Raw genomic sequence first — 21,661 nt, 5'->3', positions numbered from 1 at the left:
GATTCTCAAAATAGGAAATCGCAAATAGGGAATTCCTATTTGCGATTTCCAAAGCATATGTATCAAGTTTTTCCTAAATCCAATTTGGTGGCTAGCATGTGCAATTTAAAAAAATGCATTATAAATGCATTTTTAAAAATGACATGTAGCGCACACATGCCCCTAGGGCATGTGTGCTCTTCACATGTCCGCAAATATTTTTTTGGGGTGCATCAGAGGGGGCCTTAGGTCCCCAGCACCCTGGGGTTTGCATTACCTAATTTGAGAATTCCTGCCTACAGACCCATAGGGATGAATGGAGTTGCATTCTCTAATTGCGAACCGGTATTAGCTCTGGAGTTGCAGCCTCTCTTTGTGCACTTCCAACAAGTGCAGAGTGGTCTTCTACTCATCCTCTTTCCAGATCCAGTGAGGACTGAGGGTCAGCATGCCAGGGGTGCCATATTTATCTCAGGAAAGTGCCCTGAGGGGACCATGCAGGCTTTAGCCAATGAGCCACTGAGTCCCCTCCTCCCTAGTGATGACATTCCTGTGATGTGTGGCATCTGGCTATCTCCAAAGGCCACATTCTTGTCCCCTTCAAGATGCCACGACCCTTTCTCGGTCGCGAGGACCAAGGAAGCCCACCCTCGATGTGTGGCTACTTGGAGCCAACACGTCCATAGTGAAACCTGTTTTGGGGCAAGTTTCCCGCCTCTATCCCTGTCCCCATATTGTCCATAAGTAGAAAAGTCACCCTGCTCAGGGGTGTTAGGCCAGGCGGCCCACCATAAGTGGCTTCCTCTTCGAAGCACATCCCCGGATAATTCCCTGAATGGCCAGCCTGGCAGAGGTGGTGACACCTTGCTGCTGTGGAACTGCCTTTTTCCTTGAGCCTGGGAGTTGTTTACATGTCTCCCCGGGCCGTCAGAAAACGGACTACCTGTTTACGCCTTTGTAAGGCTGCTGGACCAGCAGATCAGAGTAGCCACTTTTCTAACAGTGGTCAACTATTAACAGTGACATTAATTTCGACCTGAGTATCAGGTCGTATTTAATGTCATGATTAATTTGATACCTCACCTCAAAGGACCCAGCTTGGTAGTCCCAGTCAAAAGTCAGCCAATGGGGGCCTATCGACTTTACCCACAGCAAAACAACAATTTGGAAGTATTGCTGCCGAGGCATATCGAGTTATATAACTCTCACTTAAACTACAGCACCCTGCCATAGGGCTCACTAGGCTTTCCTTAGGGGAGACATACATATAATGTTAAGGGGTAGGGTGTCTTTGCCATTAGTTTACATGGCAAAGTCAAACTGACAGTGAGAGCACTGTCTTCCAGTCTGCAGTGACAGGCTGGGAGCCATTCTTGGTCTTGTCACACAGAGGGTGGCACAAACAGCAGTACAGCCCAATGTGGACACTCTGCTTTACATGCACTAGGTACCATATACTAGGGACTTACAAGTAAAGCAGGCCTTGCCAAGTGAGTGCATCCAATTCGACATATACTTGGCATAGGTTCAGAACACTGGCACTGAGGTCTGGTTAGCAAGCCTTAGTGCACTCTCAGAGTCGAAAAATCAGCAGCATCAGTCCAAAAATGTGGTGAAATGCAAAAAGAGGCATTTCCTCACAAGCTCACAATAAGATTAGGCGATTAAGTTCAAGCAATATTGTTGAAAAACATGGTTCCAATGTTTGTTACTCGTTTACAATCTTACAATCTCTTATTTTCTTGCTGTCCTTTTTCTTTGATTAAAGTTAACAAGGTTCTTGTGGTGACTGGTTTTCTCCGTTTTTGGGGGGGGGGGTGTTCTCCCTTTTTTGAACTTTTTTGCAAACTAAAAACATATTAGAGGGGACTGAAGGACGAAGGGAGGTATTCCCTCAATATTCTCACATTTTGTATACAGAATCAAATATAGATATCTTCTATTAAAATGACAATTGTTATACGTTTTATCATGCTGTCTTTTTAAATAGTTGCTTCAAAAATATTTTTCCAATTTTCTGAAATATACGTTATCTTTTAAGCATTAAATACAAGTTACTTCATTATTTGAGCATTTTCCTCCCCCCTCCTTGGTTTTCTATGTTATTACAAATCTTAAAGATAAAACCACAAGTCTATACTCCAGTCCGGATCACGTACATGCCGACCAACTTCCAAACAGCACAAAGAACATGGCGGTGCCAGAGCGTAAGAAAAATAACGAAACCCAGCTTATAGCTGGCATTATGTGATGCCGCCAGTTCCAGTTGTACTTCTAAGCACAAAGAAAGCAGTTAGTCCCTTTTCACCACCTTTTTGGTGCCGACCTATCTGAGAGTGTAGAAGTTTCTGGACTTTGGAGAAGATAATCCGAACTCTAGCTAGCTTGAATCCTCTATGCATAGAGGTAAACGAAATGTTTTTCATGGAAGAGGAAAAACGTGTTTTAAAGCCCGAGCCTCGTGAAAGGGATTCAGGAAAGAATAATGAACGAACCTGGTTAAAACAAAAAAAATAAAGTTAGATGGCTCTTAGGCCGCGGGTGCAGTAGTTGAGGCGAGGGGTGAGCAGCGAGTTAAGAACAGCACAGAGACAGGTGGGGAGGTGGGATGGGGACATGCACCACTGCAGAGTTCAGTCAGATCAGGAAACGATGGGATCATCGCTCACTTGTCTGTCCCGTTAGAGACCCAACATAAATTGCATTCGACCTCCTTGATCCGGAAAATAATAAAGGTCTCTCAATGCTGAATATTTCTCTTTCCTGGAATTTTAATACTATCAACCTCCAGGAAAACGGAAATCTACTTCTTTGATGTATACTATGCGCCAGAATAGCCTGTAACCCCATGCCTGGGCGTTCATCTAGCTATAACATGGACTACAATAAATAAATATGCGGACTGGGGCTCGCCAAATGGCATCAGTAGCTTCTGTTCACTCAGCTGCAGAGGTCTACCGTGGTCACGTGACCACTGCGAGTTACTGGATTCTGAATGACTGCGGAAGTGGAGCATAGCGCCCCGCCTACATGTCAAACAATTGATCCAGTAAAAGCCACTGTCAGAAAAAAGAGCAAAAAAGCTTACATTGCAAGAAATACTCTGCTGGAATCAAAACCTGTGCATTCGCGAGAAATGTTACAGGGAAACAACCTGTACCTCATATCAGTGGCGTAACAAAGGCCCCCCGAAGGTGCGAGCTCCAGGGCCCCACTCAGTACAGTAACCTGGCCTGAGAGCTCCTGAGTGAGCTGGCGGGGTGGGGCTCCATGTACTGAAACTCAAGTTTCGTTACGCCACTGCCTCGTGGGTCCTTCCGAAGCACAACTGTCTAACATAAGCATCGGTTCTGCCAGTTGGGGGCAGATTACGAGTATGTCCGAGTGGTGTACATTGAGTTACCCTGCACAACATTACGGGTGGGCAGTGTATTTCCAAACCTGAAATTACCGGATCCGGAGACACAGGACCCGGCTTTACCACATGTGGAGCTGCATCCGGTAAAACTGCAGCTGGAGAGAGAAGGGCTGAAGGGAGACTCGCAGCCCTGCACTGATTCCCTGCCCCCCCCACCCCCCCTGCACCAAGTAGGGAGCAGACAACGGTCCAGCCAGCATTGCCGTGCCCTGCAGTGACCACCCCCTGCCCTGATCTCAATAATAACATGCCAGCATTTATCATCCACCCACAGGAGGTGGTAAGCGGTGTTGGAAAAACGACCATTATTTAGCATTGAAAGGAGAAAATCAGGTGGAAAGCACCTGGTATTCCCAGGTTTACGTGTTATTTCCCATTTTGAGGGGAATAATGTGTAATGCCTGTTATTTGGTGCAGAGGTAGCAGGCCGGAAACATGAGATTCCTGCCCCCTGTACCCCATACCAAACAACAGGTAATGAGGCCTTAAACTGACGACAGAGTGGGCTGGACAACTGTATTAGAAGTAAGTGAGAGGACATGCAAACATGATGAAATAGTACTCAAGGGAGAGTATGCAAAATTGTGGCTAGCTGGATTCTTTCTGCAGGAAGCAGCAAATGGCATCAGGCGATTCTGTTAAACACTGCTGAGGAATCCGTATCCATATAACTTTCACACTGAGGGGAAGGAAAAGGATTCCAAGTCATCCATTCCATAATGTGCCCTGAAGACAAATTCATTACAGGGACTGACTCTTCGAAAAATCTCATAAAAGTGTATCAGCCTTTCGCCTTCAAATGTGCACAGTGCAGTAGTTAGTGCAAGACAAAGGAAAAATGCTGCCGCAGGAAGCGAAGCTTGTCATTGAACCTGAAACTGCAGCGCTTTCTCGCTCGGAAGTGTGGGTGGCTGGTGCTACACTGTGGACGAGGGGTTCTCACATCTGCACATTCGTGTTTGGCCAGGATAGCGGCACTGGGTGGATAAACATAACTAACAAGTGGCTCAATTTGGGCTATGCAGGCGAGAGGATTTAAAGTCCCAAATTCACGGGAAGAATCATGATACAGGCAGGCCACCTTGAACTAGGAAATCAAATCAGATTATCCATGCGCCAAATGAGGCCCAATACAGCGCGGTGACTCTGGGAACCATCAATGGCTCAGGCACCTGACAGAGGAACTATCACTGATGCCATCATGGGAGATGTGGAGTAACAGCCCCTGCAGCATAGAAGGAAAATACAAGAAATTCAATACCTCTTGGTGATTATTCGATTGCTGCTACCTCTGGGAAAAGGCTTCAGTATGACGGGGCAGCCAAGGAAGTTTCGGGGGCAAAAGATCACGTGAGATCTTAAGTGTTTCAAAATTCACTTCAGCAAAACTCGTGACTGTCAGTACAGTGAGACGTTCTCCAAGCTTACAAAGTAGATAGGTACCAATTCTACCACACCCGTTCATTCATGCCTTGCATCACGTGACAGGTTCTCACAAGGAAAGAGAAAACTGCAAGGCTTGTGAGTAGCTGTGATGAGCATTGGAAGGGAAAGGGGCAGTGGGTGGTCAATAGGACCGAAAACCGACTGCTTACGGGAGATAAAAAGGGCTAAAAGCAATACTTTTCATTAGCCTGTGCCCCTGCTGCATGAGGTGGCATGCACCACGATGTGCTATATGTACCATTGGCATCAACTCTGGCTGCTGTCCACCTTCATGCTACCCCACCACAGGCGCTATAAATGGTGCCCCGTAGCACCACACTCTGAAACACCTCTGAAAGAGTAGAGTGCAGTGTGCATGGTGGCAGGTAGAGGGAAACCCCACTGTCACTTCATTGCATATGCCCCTTCCTGAATGCAGAGCCACCGCACAAAAGGTAAAGTGATATCACTCACATCTCCTGACCACTACAAACAACGAAGGCTGTCCTGGAGGCAGATCCAACATGTGAATACAACTGGCAACATGAAGTGGGCTGACCCACTGCCCACTCTCTGTATGCCGGTCTGAGGCAAATCTAGAGTGTGACTGACACTTCGAGCAAGCAGTGGGTGAAGGGGGCCTGACCCAAAGCCCCTTTCCAGATATACATTTGGTATGTATACTTTATAAGAACATCTAATAATCCATCTGAAGCTGTCTTTTATGTCAGATCTAAAAATGCTAAAAATATTTTGAGATAACACTTTTTAAACAACTTGTTACTTACCCATATCTTGGGCATTTAGAGTGAACAGTGTCATTTAGGATGATAGCCAGAAAGTAGGTACAGTAATCTTAACAGCAAATGCAAATGTAGATAGTCAGTTTGAAAGCCTATTTTTTTGGTTTGAATGGAATTTGAAGAGAGTTTTTAAAAACATCCTAACAGATGCATTTCACTGTTTTTGAGTATATTTATGTATTTAGGAACTTGATAGAGCATGTGAAGACTCTGGCACAGGGGTGGCAGAGCACATTATAGAGAAATGAAAGAAATAGTGAAACTAACAGAATCCATGGGTCAAAAGTTGGCAGTATAAATATCTGCAAAGATATCAGTATCTTTGTAGTACGGGTTTGAGGAGAACAGGTATAGTAGGGGGTACAGGTCAGTAAAGGTGCTGTTTCATGCCACTTTTAAAACCACCGATTGACCTGGCTTGTCAGATATGTACCGCTGTAGCATCCCAGATCCTTGGCTCATTTCCGGGGGAGGCTGTTTCAAGGTGAAGGACTTTCTGAATGTAAAGTGTCCAGTTTCGGCAGAGCATGGCTTCCTCAAGTTCTAATTCTGCCATAAAGCTGCAGCTTCTGATTTGTTCATCAGTCACTCTGTTGGTCATAAATGCACTGTTAAATGTAGAGTGGTGGTCGACGGGAGACCAGCCTTCTAGTGAAGGACTGGTATGCTACGCTGACTTCTTTTTGTTTTGAAGAACACACGTTGCTGCCGATTGGAAGACTGATTTAAAGTTTTTTTTTTTATGTGTTTATTGGACATTTCACAGATTTTGAAAAATACATAATATAGGCATTCTTTGCAATTGTCATACCTGCGTAAATGTGACATTTTCTTGGTCATTACATAACCCATATAACATTACTGTGCAGTTTTACTTTATGCCAGAGAGGCACATGTATGAGTTTAAGTCAATGTTCTCATTATTTTTTAGGGTCAAGTCTGCGAGTGCATGTGCCTCGCTGGTGAGACTCTGGTGTGTACAGTAAAGGGCTTTGAGCCCGCCTGTCGCTTACCATTTGTTGGCTTGCTGGACACTCTTCTTTACAGCCTCGTAATTCGCCCCTACGGTCCAAGCATAATTTGCGTTCCTCTGTGTGGAGCAGGGACAGGAGCAGGAATCAACCAATTGATTCAAATTAATCGGTGCACCTCCACTACTCCCAATGCAATTAATGTACTATTTTGTTCTTTTTAATTTCTAGTGCCCTACAAACAGAAGGCTTGTGACTTGCAAAAACGTACCCAGAAGGTCAAACTAAATTGCAAAGTGTTTTTATTAGCTAACTATTTTATTGTGCTAAGTCGTCTCATCACTTAGCACTTCTTGTTTTCTTTTATTTTTGCCCTACTCCAGTTCTCCCACTCCAATCCAAAACAATCTGCCCCATTCCAACCCAAAACATTCTGTCCCACTACAATCTGCCCATCTCCCAATCCAAAACAATCTGCCCCACTCATATCTACCCCAATCCAATCTGCCCCACTACAATCCAAAACTATCTGCACCATTCCAATCCAAAACAATCTGTCCCAATCCAAAACAATTTTACCCGTTGCAATCTGCTGCAGTCACATTCAAAACAATCTGCCCACTCCAATCTTCCCCACTGCAATCCAAAACAATCTGCCTCACTGCAATCCAAAAGAATCTGCCCCATTCCATTCCAAAACAGTCTGTCCTACTCCAATCAGCCCAACTTCAATCAGCCCCACTCCAATCCAAAACAATATGCCCCAGCCCAATCCAACCCCACCCTACTCTAATCCAACCCACCCTACTCCAAAAGAATCCAACCTACTCCACCCCAATCCGATCCAACCCAACCTGATCCACCCCACTACAGATTAACCCCACTCCAGTCCGATCCACCCCACTCCAATCCAAATCACCCTACTCCAATCCAATCCACCCCAACCCAATCCACCCACTCCAATCAAGTCCACTGCTAACCAATCCACCTAACTCCAATCCACTGACACCACCCTAATCCATCCCACTCCGATACAATCCACCCCACTCAAATCAAGTTCACATTAATCCACCCTATTACAGTCCAATCCACCCACTCCGAACCACCTTTATCTACCAATCCAGTCCACCCCTCTCCAATGAATCCACCCCACAATAATTCAATCCACCCCACTCCAATACACCACAATCCACTCCTTTACAATCCACCTCAAACAAATCCAGTCCACTGAGCCCACCCCAATTCAATCCACCCAAATCCAATCCACCCCACTCGAATCCAATCCACCCGCGCTAAACCAATCTACCCCACCCCATCCAATCCATTCAAATACACCCTACTCAATCCAATCCACCCCACCCTAATCCACCCCACTCAATCCAATCCAATCTGATCCACCCCACTTCAGTCCAGCTTACTTCAGCCCACTCCATCATGCCAATCCAACTCACTGCATGCCAATCCAATACACCTCATTGTAATTCACCCCAATCCAACCCACGCCAATCCAACCCATCCATCTAGTCCACCCAGTCCACCCCACCCCATTTCAATCCACTCCACCCAACTCCACTCCAATCGATCCCACTCTACCCCAGTCCAATCCACCCCAGTTCAGTCCACCACACTCCAATCCATCCAGTCTATCCCACTCCAATCCAACCCAATCCATTGCAATGCACCCCACCCCAATCCACCTGCTCAAATCCACGCCGCTCCAATCCAATCTAACACACTCCACTCCATTCCACCTCACTCTACTCAATCCACCCCGCTACCTCAGTCCACTTCAAGCCACTCCACCCTATTCCACCACACTCCGTTCTATGACACTCTCTACCACTGAACTCCACTCCCCTATACGACACCCTACTCACCCTACTCGACTCCAACAAAACTACTGTACAACACTTTACTCCCCCACTCCAGTCTGACATTCCACACCACTAACATTTAGCTATGCTGAACAGCAGCTACACTGGTGTACAACATGGCAAAAGACATTGCTAAAGCCAATAGCTCTTGTATAAGCAAAACCTATTAGCTGGGTTAATGCTTGTTTAAACTAGCTGCAGCCAGTTCATGAAACAGAGATTCACTGGAGCCCTACACTTGTCTTTATCACCCCTTATCAAAAATGTGCCTGTCATTACTTCTTGAAATTAGGCAGACTTGTACCCTCAAATCGCCTTCATGGTGGGCGTTTGTATGAGATGATTTGAAGGGAGTTTGATGAAATTTATACAGTCACATCCGTAACCGATATCCATTATCTATAAGTGAGATTGCTATGTCTTGGATGGCCAATTTAAAGGTGTTTATTATAGGAAAGGCTTGATGCTACAGCACATTTTTAGAAGGAATAGGACACGCTTGGCCATCTCTTCGATGTGCTCACAGTAAACATAACTTCCATGGAAAACCTCATTTACATTGATACAGCTAGGTGTTACGTGAATACATATTAAGATGAAATAACACATATGAATCTAATATGTAGACAACACTACACACCCAATTAATGTAAACCCACAAAAGATAAAAGTGAGATTGAATAGGACTTCCTTTCTGAAAAGTATTTATTCCAAAACTATGAATGTGAGAACCAGCATTGGAAACAATAAACAAATGAAAACAGTAGGCCTAAAAAAGAAACCATCATATAAGAGGGCAAGAAAAGGACTGATGGGCATTTTAGTGACCCAAAGAGGAACATTTTGCTTTCACATTAATCAAATACCACCTATGGCCCGTGACACATTTCCTCATTTTCGCCTCTTCACCGCTATACTTTTTTCCTTTTAAAAAGAAGGCTAAATCCTACCCATGCTCAAGAAAACAAAACTCTAGTCTCACAAACTTTCTACCTACTGGCGTCCCATCACCCCTCTTCTATTCCTTGGGTAAATTCTCAAGAAAACAGTAACCACCCAGCTCCACTTCATCTATTTCGTGGATTTGCATTCAGTTGCAGGCCACATTTCTTTATTCAATGCATGTTATCATACAGAAGCAAAATGTCCTAGTTATTAACCGAAATTAAACAAAGATGATGATGGTCAGCAAGGCAGTTAAGAAGAACGCAACCTGGCACCTATGTACACATACCCTGGCCACAGTAAGTATAAGTACTTACGAGTTTTGCTGGATGATAAAGGAATCTTCAAACAACCGCCGTGGGCTACCACAAACAAGAGCAGCACCTTAATTGTGGCGTTCAATATCCTGCACAAGAGGCTGACAGGTCCAACACTTGACTCTCTTTAAAGGGTAATGGCGGCAAAGGGTCTGCCAACTCTAACCTATGGCAGGGAAGCTCTCCATGGCCGTGAGTCAGTACTACTGGACAAACTTTAATTAAAAGTTCAGCAGCATGTTTTAAACCTAGCACAGAGCATCTCCCCATACCAGATACGCTTGGAGTGCGATCTTATGAGGCAGGCAGGGCACAACAGTTAAGTGCTGTAACAAATTAAAACATATGGAGCCTAGCACATTAAATAACATTCTGTGGCCAGCAACCTACAATATGGGCAGGACGAAGAGCAGCAGTTTCAAAGAGTATTTAGACCAGTCATCTCTAACATGTCCATCGCAACCTACGAGTAGCCAGTGATTGAAAAACTGCAGCTGCCCTTCGGAAAGGCAGCACTTTTAAACATTGTGTACCCTGTTCTGTGATGCCTGGGAATTCAGAGTGCCCTCTTCTGAAAATGTTACTTCTCTTTTCTTATTTTCTTTTTCTTTTCTTTTTCTAAGTCCCTTGTTTGGATATTTATTTTTCTTTTCTTCCGAGACTTTTTCCACCTTGATTCCTTTTTCTCCCCTCTTTCGTGCTTTCTCTCCATCCTGACTCATTCTTCCTCTTTCTCCGTATGCCCTTCTTTCTTTACATCATTCTCTCTGCCTAGTCTTTCTTTTTCTTTCTTTTCATGCTTTTGTTTTTCTTTCTCTACCTTTTATATCCCTTTTCATTTAATCCTCTACGGTTCTCATTTATTTCCTATTTCAGTTTCTTTCTACTTTCTTTTTTATGCCCATTCCTTCTTTATTTACTTATTTGTCTTTTTTTTCTTTTCTTCTTCCCCACCTTTCATTCACTCCATTGTGTTTTTTTCTTCTTTATTTTCTCTTTTTCTTCTCTTTTTTCCTTTCACACCTTTTCTTTATTTTCCTTTAAATAAATTTGTCTTTCTTTTTGACTTTTACCTTTCTTTATTTCTACCTTACTTTTTCTGCTGCTTTCTTTTTCTTCCTTTCTATTTTTCTTTTTGTTTTTGTTTTCCATTTTCTTCATTTCACTTTCCACATTCCTGTCTATTTCTTGCATTTGTTATCTACTCTTTTCCTTTTATTCTTTCTTTTTTTTGCCTCATCACTCCTTTTGTGATACAACTATTGTGACAATACTCTAATGCTCACTTGAGAACAACTGGGGGTATTCGAGTCACGGTTTTTAAGATGTGTACCCTGTCAGAATCCTTATGTTGGGGAGAAGCTCAGGAAAGCTTTCAATTATCAGCAATCATTTGCAATGCAATGGGTCTCACATTTACCCGAATTAGAGCTATTAGCGTTGTAATTTCCTAACTGGACTTTTCTTGCCACACACACAAAAAAAACAACAAAAAAAAACTGTTGATATAAGCGAGCCAATTCAAAGCGCTGCCGTGAGCGTGAAGAGAGAATCAAAAGGAAAAAGAAGTTTGCACACAGCCAAAGTTAAGCTCCACCCGGGGCTATCACTGCGTTGTAATCAACAAAACCCACAGTTCTGGTCGGCCGTGGCATCGCAGGCCAGCTACGTCGTCAGGAAGATTCCGCAAACAGTACCTTTGGAATTGAAGGGCGTCGTGATCCTCGCGATGAGATGGAGATCAGCGTTGCTGGCGTCGGTCTCGAAGGTCGGTGCGGGGGTCGTAAGCCCTTTAAGTCACTCGCCTTGCGGATCGAACTCCAGGCTGATGAAGTCAGGAGCGCTGGCGTGGATGGGTCGGGTCTTCGGTGCGAAGCGGGAGGATGGAACGTGCCACGGTGAAAGCAGCAGCTCGGTAACGTCGTCCAATGGTGTCAGTGAGACTAGGGCTCTGGTGTGAAGCGGTGCAGTGCGACATGCGGTGTCACCACATCACAGTGCAGGCAGTGGTGTCGTGATTGCTGAATCGCTGTCGTTGGTAGACCCAAATCGGCGGTGCTGAGCGGGACAGATTCCGTGCGGTGTCCATCGGTCGCGGTGCAAACAGGGATGTTTGGTGACGACACTGAAGTCGATGGGTAGTTTCCCTCACTCTCAGCTGGAGGGGCTAGTGTTAGACCTGGCATTTTCAAACAAACAATTTAAAAAACAACTTTACCAAAAGATGCATTTTTAAATTGTGAGTTCAGAGACCCCAAACTCCACATATCTATCTGCTCTCAAAGGGGTGCTGAACTGTAATGATAATTAAAGGCAGCCCTGTATTAACCTATGAGAGAGATACGACTTGCAACAGTGAAAAACAAATTTGGCAGTATTTCACTGTTAGAACATATAAAACACATTAGTACATGTCCCACCGTCAACATACACTGCACCCTGCCCTTGGGGCTTCCTGGGGCCTACTTTAGGGGTGCCTTACATGTAGTAAAAGGGAAGGTTGGGTACGCTTGTCAGGTCGAATTGGCAGTGCAAGACTGCACACACAGACACTACAGTGGCAGGTCTGAGACATGTTTACAGGGCTACTTATGTGGGTGGCACAATCAGTTCTGCAGGCCCACTAGTAACATTTGATTTATAGGCCCTGGGCAACTCTAGTGCACTTTACTCGGGAATTACGAGTAAATCAAATATGCCAATCATGGCTAAATCAATCAACAGTACAATTTATATAGGAAGCACTTGCACTTTAGCACTGATTAGCAGACAATAAACCAGCAACTACAGAGTCCAGTATACTATAAAAAAACAGGAGGTAAGTAGGCAAAAAGACAGGAGAAGACACACTAAAAAGCTGCCAAGTCTAACATTCATTATTGCATTTTTTATTCTTATGTTGGTTTCTTGATTTCTTGCATGTGGGCTAGTCTAGCACCACAGGAATGTGGAATTTCGATGGCCCGATTCCCAGGACATATTGTTTGGGGTCAAGGACAACAAGTTGTTTTGTTTATTTTGTCCTTCGGACAGGTAGGCTCAAACCCCTATAGCACAACCCCTTTGGCTGCCAGTTTACAGTATCAGAATATGGATCAGGGAAGGGCATTGTTTGAAGTTAGAGTAATATTTGTGTCCATATGTTAATGCAGAGATTTTATTATTGTGGTGAGCACTCTAAAAAAAATGTTGCAAGCTCGGACTTCAAAGATTATAGTGTTCCCAGTATAAAAATGTGTACACACGTTTGCAAAGTTTAATAACATGGGACTATGTATAATGCTCCCAGAATGCTCTCTGATTGGATGCAAATATTTGCAGAAGCTTGAAAGCAAGAACGATGAGTCCTTGCTTTCAAATTAAAGATTCACAAAAAAATGCAACTAGGAAAAATAAGCTTAGCTAAACTACTGTGAAATTTTAGGTACCATTTCTTTGAAGCATCATTTACTAAAATGTGTCCATGCATGCTAGTATTTCCAAAATATATTCATAATGGAAAATCAGTGCACTAGTTTCAACAAGATTATCAGAAACATGAAAATAAACAAACATTGACAAAGCCAATTGGTCTGGCATTGGTGGTAAGCCTTTTGGTTTTGTCAATGTCTGTTGTTTTTATATAGTTTTTGTAACACTTTATTGTTGTGGGAGATGCCAGCCCCTTACCATTATAACAAATATTAGCAAAAAGCAATTAATTAAGAGCCAATTCTTAAATAAAGGCAGAAAAGTGCACCCACTGTATATGCCCTTGCATTAGTTCAGATTTACAGCTTTCATATACTTGTATATTTTTGAACCGCATATTAACGCAAGCAAATATGCATGTGTAGATTTTACTTAAGCGTAAATCTGAGACTTTACAACTTCTTTCCCTCCAACCACTTTTTTCACCAACCGTGGAAGAAGTTTTAGTTCTGTCCCTGTCTGGAGTAAATTTACAACCTTTCTCAGTATGGGAAATGATTACAGAAATGCTGGTGAAAACCCACAAACATGCGAGATAGGGTTACACAGACTCCAAAGAGCATTTCAACCCTGTAACTATTGCTTAACGCTACCTCCAGTCCCAGTATGTAGATCTGTGGAAATGTGGCAAAATGCACAAACTGCTAGAGTTCAAACCTACGAAAGTATGAGCCCTGCCATGATCAGATAGGCTATAATCAAAGATCTTATATAATGAGATTGCTGCCATAATTTATGGCTCACTGTGTGGCACCAAAGAAACAAGTGGATTTTTTTTTTTTTTTTTTTTTTTTTTTTACAGGACAAGGAGATTTATGAAGCAAGTTGCCCCATGGACATGTAGATATTTTATTAAATTCCACAACCCTGCGCCACGATGGCAGGAAAAGCTCACTACACAATCTCAGTTTTGCAATTCTGGTGTGATCCTGGGGATCTTACCATTGATCCCTAAATGTGAGGTGTAGGTCAACAGAAGAGTAAGGCAAGGAAAGGTCTCAAGCGGCCAGAACACCAGATGTTTCGATCACTCGAGGGTCGACACTTGCGAATCCATAATGAAACATTAAACGAAAGCATGGTTACAAGGGATGCCTCACCTGAGTAAAAGATTCCAACACATAGTACAAACTACTAAAACCTAAGGCTAAAGGGAAACTTATGTTTGATTCATTGTCTGGTTTCTTCTAAATGTTTAGTTTGGGCACTGTTTTAATAGCAAGGTAAACAATTACCCTACTTAGTCGGACTGCAGGGATGAAAAGAGACTGTATACATGTCTCACATTTAGACATCACAAAAAGCATGAGCCATTCACAGCTTGTTTATAATGTGTTCTTTTTCAAGCCTAATCAAACACTTTTCCTTTTTGAGAAAGTATTTCTGTTGGTCTTGGGTGAACAATAAGTGAAGAAAAGTGTCAATTAAATTGACAAGCCAAAGCAGCTAACAAGGAATTTACTCTGGCTGTGTCACAAGTATTAGTGTTCACACTTTACATATCCAAAACCAACTATTCCCTTTAAAATGGGTTGAAGACATTTGAAAAATTCCCATTGCTTAAATCAGTACAAGCGAGCTGCAAGCAGGAACCGAGGGTCAGTAAGGGGGGCCATGGAACAAAACAGGAAAGTGCACAGCAAAGTGAAAGGAAATACAGCCGGAAGAAGACAGGGCTACTGACTCAGCATTTTAATAACGTGATTACAAAGCACATCTTTGACTCACACAAATCCACATTTACTGTTGCAAACAGAGGGACATTAATAGTTTTCATTCACAGATTAAGTTGATTCATCAGTTTTCTAATCAAAAGAGAGGACCCCAGTGCAGTGCTACTACAAGGATTCTCAGAAAAGACTTGTGGCTTTTGTAATGGTTTTGATACACGGGATGAATTCTTAAAATATTTTACATAAAAAGAGAACACATCATTTTTATGACTCAATAGAAGAAAAGTGCAGATATGTGGGTTAATACAGAACAGAGCACCACATTTTCATAAAGGAACTTCAGAGGTGACGGTAATTTGCATGGACCTTGGATATATTGTTTGGGTTTGCATAGCAAAAGAGAAAGAATTGTGGACAAGGAGATGGGTCAGGCATTTACCTGAGACAAACCAAGACCTTTACTGAAATGAAACTATTTGTGGATACCACTTTAGGTCACCTCTAGAACTATGTAACATCAGCTACACAGGCCCTTGCTATATTTAATGACATCGTTCAACACACTCCTGAAGCTGCTACAACACAGTCAATAATTTAGGAACATTGGCTTCGCTTAGACAATTACCTGCTCTGTCTCGACAAAATTAGACACATGTCCATCGTCATCTGCCCCTCGGATTTGAAACCTGGTCCCAGCTCTCTGGCAGCTGATGCGTGAGATCAAGCATGCCTTGGCTTTTTTGTCAGAGGCGTACACCGTGCGAATTTCTACAATACCACAGATCACTTTGAGCAGCCAGTTCGAGCAGTTCACCTGGTAGTGCTTGAAGGGTGTGTGCATCAACTGGTTCCTGTACAATTCAAGGAAATATACTTTAAGTCACTGAGAATGACATCAAAAACATTCACCAATAATGCTAACAGGTTTGAATTTTGCATAGTGCCAATGTCTTCTGAAGCTTCATTGAGATAAAAACAGGTATAACATGGGCATCAGGAAAGCGTACGCGCACACACATCCCCGTACCTACTCAGCACGGGTATAACGGAGGACACAGGCATGCAGGATGTGCCAGCTGCTCCACCACGTCAGATACAGTGAGACCGGAGCACTGCAAGTCTCTGTCATGCAGAAATGTACAGTCTTTGCGTAGAAACGGAACCTACCCTTCAACAAAATACAACAAAGTGACTGCAAAGACAGCAGCAGTGCTGCGGCAGGTAGTTCCTTCTGGCGGGGACAGTGACACAGTTGTGAGGTAGAGGTTACAATGCAGGGATCATCCCGGCAGTAGCTGCAGAGGTCATTTTGTGCTTTTTACATGCAAAGGTCACGGCGTAGAAGTGCTTCGGCTGAGACCGGGGCCCGGGAGAGAGTTGCAGGGAGATAGTGCAGCACAGAGGAGTGATGGAGGGGGTCTTACAATGTGACACATCAATGACACTGGTATGGACAGGTGTTTTAAATGATAGATTTCACCAATCAAGTTGCGGCAGGCTAGGGATCAGCTAGACGGAATCCACCCTGGCCAAGGGTCTAATTACCACTACATTCACAGAAACTACGAGGGTCTTCCGGCTGACTTCACTGAGAAAGACAAGCGAAGATGGTCAACCAATAAAGGGTCAACATCCCTATACCCACATTACTCAACATCACTTTCAGTCAAAAACCCTGTCATGTGACTCTTGTGGCTTCAACTGCTTCAGCGACATGGCTACTTTATGTGAACTTCTCCTTGCTTTCAGTTATGGGACGTGAACCCTAAGAATATGCCATGTTTTCAGCTATTTCCTGCCACAAAGCAGATACCACACCAATACATTTTGAAAGTAAGTGCCACAATACTAAAATAAACAAGCATTGATAAAGCCAAAAGGTCTCCCTTCTGAAACCTATTGGCTCTGCCAGTGCCTATTGGCAACGATTTGAAGCCATACTATACACCGGCGTGGTTGCTGTGCAGCAAGGTGCATTAACGCTGGCTACATCATAGCATTTTTAAATATTATTTTTAGCCATTTGCTTCCCCAGCCCTGCTGACCTGTCCACTTCCTGCACTCCTCATCTGCCAACTTACTCACTCAAACAAGTGGGGGAGTGGGATGGGGTACAGGGCAATAGGGAGGGAGGGAGAAAAGGACATTGGTAGGGGGGGCAGGATAGGCAAGAGTAGGTGGATGAGCACACAGAAACAGAGGGTATGTTGGAGGGGACAGGGCAAACAGACAAATGGAGGGTGGGTGGAAGGGTCTGAGGCAAGCACCTGGAGAACTAATGGTGGGAGGGAGGGGCTTGGGTAAGCAAACAGAGAAGCCAGGGTTGATGGGGTAGGACAAGCACACAGACAACAGGGGGTGGGTGGGGGCAAGCACACAGACAACAGAGGGTGGTTAGGGGCAAGCACACAGACAACAGAGGGTGGGTAGGGGCAAGCACACAAGCAACAGAGGGGGGGTGGGGGCAAACTCGCAGACAATGGAGGGACAACAGAGGGTGGGTGTTTGCAACTCACAGACAGAGGGTGGGTGGGTGGGTGGGGGCAAGCTCACAGACAACAGAGGGTGGGTGGGGGCAAGCTCACAGACAACAGAGGGTGGGTGGGTGGGCACAAGCTAGCTCACAGACAACAGAGGTTGGGTGGGTGGGCACAAGCTAGCTCACAGACAACAGAGGGTGGGTGGGTGGGGGCTAGCTCACAGACAACAGAGGGTGGGTGGGTGGGGGCTAGCTCACAGACAACAGAGGGTGGGTGGGGGCAAGCTCACAAACAACAGAGGGTGGGTGGGTGGGGGCAAGCTCACAGACAACAGAGGGTGGGTGGGTGGGGGCAAGCTCACAGACAACAGAGGGTGGGTGGGGGCAAGCTCACAGACAACAGAGGGTGGGTGGGTGGGGGCAAGCTCACAGACAACAGAGGGTGGGTGGGTGGGGGCAAGCTCACAGACAACGGTGGGTGGGTGGGAGGGGGCAAGCTCACAGACAACGGTGGGTGGGTGGGAGGGGGCAAGCTCACAGACAACAGAGGGTGGGTGGGAGGGGGCAAGCTCACAGACAACAGAGGGTGGGTGGGAGGGGGCAAGCTCACAGACAACAGAGGGTGGGTGGGAGGGGGAAAGCTCACAGACAACAGAGGGTGGGTGGGTGGGAGGGGGCAAGCTCACAGACAACAGAGGGTGGGTGGGAGGGGGCAAGCTCACAGACAACAGAGGGTGGGTGGGAGGGGGCAAGCTCACAGACAACAGAGGGTGGGTGGGAGGGGGCAAGCTCACAGACAACAGAGGGTGGGTGGGAGGGGGCAAGCTCACAGACAACAGAGGGTAGGTGGGTGGGAGGGGGCAAGCTCACAGACAACAGAGGGTGGGTGGGTGGGAGGGAGGGGGCAAGCTCACAGACAACAGAGGGTGGGTGGGTGGGTGGGAGGGGGCAAGCTCACAGACAACAGAGGGTGGGTGGGTGGGAGGGGGCAAGCTCACAGACAACAGAGGGTGGGTGGGTGGGAGGGGGCAAGCTCACAGACAACAGAGGGTGGGTGGGTGGGAGGGGGCAAGCTCACAGACAACAGAGGGTGGGTGGGAGGGAGGGGGCAAGCTCACAGACAACAGAGGGTGGGTGGGAGGGAGGGGGCAAGCTCACAGACAACAGAGGGTGGGTGGGAGGGAGGGGGCAAGCTCACAGACAACAGAGGGTGGGTGGGAGGGAGGGAGGGAGGGGGCAAGCTCACAGACAACAGAGGGTGGGTGGGTGGGTGGGAGGGAGGGAGGGGGCAATCTCCCAGACAACAGAGGGTGGGTGAGTGGGGGCGCAAACACACCAAGGGTGGGCATGTGGGTGCAGGGCACAGAAGACGTGGGGCTTGTGGGGCCTAGCACACAGAGGGGGGGGGGGGTGGGTGAATCTAGCACTAGCACACTGAGGACCTTGGGGGTGGGAGAGTCTATCACACGGAGGCCTGGGGGAGAGTGGGCGAGTCTTGCACACGGAGGACTGGGGGCAGGTGGGTGGCTCTAGCACATGGAGGACTGGTTCTAGCACACGGAGGACTGGGGGAGGGTGGGTGGTTCTAGCACACGGAGGACTGGGGGAGGGTGGGTGGATCTAGCACACGCACGACTGGGGGAGAATGAGAGGACTTTCTAGCACACGGAGGACTGGGGGAGGGTGGGTGGCCCTAGCACAAGGAGGACTTCTAGCACACGGAGATGGAGGACCTGGGGAGGGTGGGTAGTTCCAGCACATGCAGGACCAGCTCTAGCACACGGAGGACCGGGGTGGCAAGGCGTTTCTAGCATATGGAGGACCGGTGTGGATGGGTCTAGCACACAGAGGAACGGCTGGATCTAGCACACAGAGGACCAAGGCGGGTTCTAGCACACGGAGGACTTGGGGTGGGTGGGTAGTTCTAGCACACAGAGGCACATTGGGGTGGGTGGATTTTAGCACAGAGAGGACCCGGGGAGGTGGGTGGATACTAGCTCACAGAGGACCGGGGGAGAGGGGAGAAACACACAGAGAATTTCAAGCACACAGAGGATTCCGGGGGAATCGGGGGTCAAGCACACAGAGGATTCCAAGGGGGCAGGAGGGTCAAGCACACAGAGAATTCGGGTTCAAGCACACAGAGAATTTGGTGGGGTGGGTCAAGCACACAGAATTCGGGAGTTGGGTCAAGCACACAGAATTCGGGAGTTGGGTCAAGCACACAGAATTTGGGGGGGTGGTTGGGTCAAGCACACAGAATTCGGGGGGGTGGGTGGTCAAGCACTCAGTATTCGGGGGTGGGTCAAGCACAGACTTCAGGCGGGTGGGTCAAGCACAGACTTCAGGCGGGTGGGTCAAGCACACAGATAATTCAGGAGTGGGTGGGAGGGTCAAGCAAACAATATTCAGGGGTGGGAGGGTCGAGCACACAGATAATTCGGGGGTGGGAGGGAAGGTCGAGCACACAGAGAATTCGGGGGTGGGAGGGTCGAGCACACAGAGAATAGAATTCGGGGGTGGGTGGGAGGGTCGAGCACACAGAGAATTCGGGGGTGGGTGGGAGTGTCGAGCACACAGAGAATTCGGGGGTGGGTGGGAGTGTCGAGCACACAGAGAATTCGGGGGTGGGTGGGAGTGTCGAGCACACAGAGAATTCGGGGGTGGGTGGGAGGGTCGAACACACAGAATTCAGGGGGTGGGTGGGTCAAGCACACAGAGTTCGGTGGGTGGGTCGGAGGGTCAAGCACACAGAGAATTCGGAGGGTGGTTGGTAGGGTCAAGCACACAGAGAATTCGGAGGGTGGGAGGGTGCAAGCACACAGAGAATTCGGAGGGTGGGAGGGTGCAAGCACACAGAATTCGGAGGGTGGATCGGGGTGTGGGTGGGAAGGTCAAGCACACAAAATTCGGGGTTCAAGCACACAGAATTCAGGAGTGGGTGGGTCAAGCACACAGAGAATTCGGGGGTGGGTAGGTCAAGCACGCTGAGGATTTTCAAGCACACAGATTATTGGGAGCGGTGGGGGGGTGGTCAAGCACACCGAGGAATGGGGTGATGGATGGGCCAAGCATACTGATGATGGGGTGGGGGGTGGGCTGTTTGACGATTTTTCAAGCAGACAGAGGATTGGGGGTAGGTGGGTCAAGCACACTGAGGATTGGGGTTGAGTCAAGCAGATGGTGAATTGCGGTGGGTCAAGCACACTTGGTATTAGGGGGTGGGTGAGTCAAGCACTCTGAAAACAGAAGGGGTGGGTGGGGTAAGCAAACGGAGGACAGAAGGGGTGGGTGGGGTAAGCAAACCGAGGACAGAAGGGGTGGGTGGGGTAAGCCAACGGAGGACAAAAGGGGGTGGGTCGGTCACACACATTGAGGACAGAAGGGGGTGGGTCATGCACATGGAGGACAGAAGGGGGTGACAGGATCAACCAAGCGGACAACAGGAATTGGGTGGGAGTTTTAACCACATGGAGGAGAGAAGCTGGACACAAGTTTTCAGGATAAAGGGTTGGAGGAGGGCAAAGCACAAGGAGGATAGAGGGTGGGAGGGCCAAGCACCCAGAGGACAGAGGGTGGGTGTGTCTAGCACGCGGAGGTCAGAGGGTGGGCCAGTAGTTCTAGCACGCGGAGGACAGAGAGTGGGTGGGCAGGTGCAAGCATATGGAGGAAAGATCTCAAGCACACGGAGGACCGAAGGGTGGATGGACACTGTTCAAGCACAAAGAGGACAGAGTGTGGGTGGGCAGGTTCAAGCACACATAGGATAATGGGTGGGTGGGCAGATTCAAACACACAAAGGACAGAGGGTGGTTGGGCTGGTTCAATCACAAAGAGGACAAAGGGTGAGCAAGCAGGTTTAAGTACATGGAGGACAGATTCAAGCACACACAGGACAGAGGGTGGGCTGGCGGCTCAAGCTTACAGAGAACATAGGGTGGGTCAAGCACACAGAACACAAGGTGGGTCAAGCACACATGAACAGAGAGTGGGCCAAGCACACAGTGAACAGAGGGTGGGCCAAGTGCATGGAGAACAGAGAGCAGGGGAGTAGGCCAAGCGCAAGGAGAACAGAAGGAGGGAGGGTGGTCGAAGCTCACAGAGAACAGAGGGTCTGCAGCTGGGACAAAAGCACAGAGAACGGAAGGTGGGCAGGTGGGCAGCGCACAGACAAGAGACGGTGGGCAGGTGTGTCAAGCACATGGAGAACAGGGGTGAGCAAAGTGCACAGAGAACAGGTGTGGGTGGGTGAGCAAAGTGCATGGAGAACAGGGGTGGGCAAAGCGCCCGAGGAACATGGGTGGGC

At 47.0% G+C, this 21,661-nt stretch overlaps 1 protein-coding gene across 2 annotated transcripts in view; it reads right to left on the bottom strand.

Moving 5' to 3' along the window:
• SYNJ2 (synaptojanin 2) overlaps positions 1 to 21,661 on the bottom strand; it is a 494,632-nt gene that overhangs the window by 315,864 nt on the left and 157,107 nt on the right. For both annotated transcript variants that reach the window (XM_069234571.1, XM_069234573.1), the window contains exon 4: positions 15,502 to 15,727. In XM_069234571.1, the coding sequence (XP_069090672.1) occupies positions 15,502 to 15,727 (226 nt within the window). The remainder of the gene's footprint in view (positions 1 to 15,501; positions 15,728 to 21,661) is intronic.

Source organism: Pleurodeles waltl, chromosome 5, assembly GCF_031143425.1.
Source record: "Pleurodeles waltl isolate 20211129_DDA chromosome 5, aPleWal1.hap1.20221129, whole genome shotgun sequence".
NCBI lineage: Eukaryota > Metazoa > Chordata > Amphibia > Caudata > Salamandridae > Pleurodeles > Pleurodeles waltl.
The sequence above is the reverse complement of the archived record's forward strand: the minus strand, read 5'-3'. Positions and strand labels throughout refer to the sequence as shown.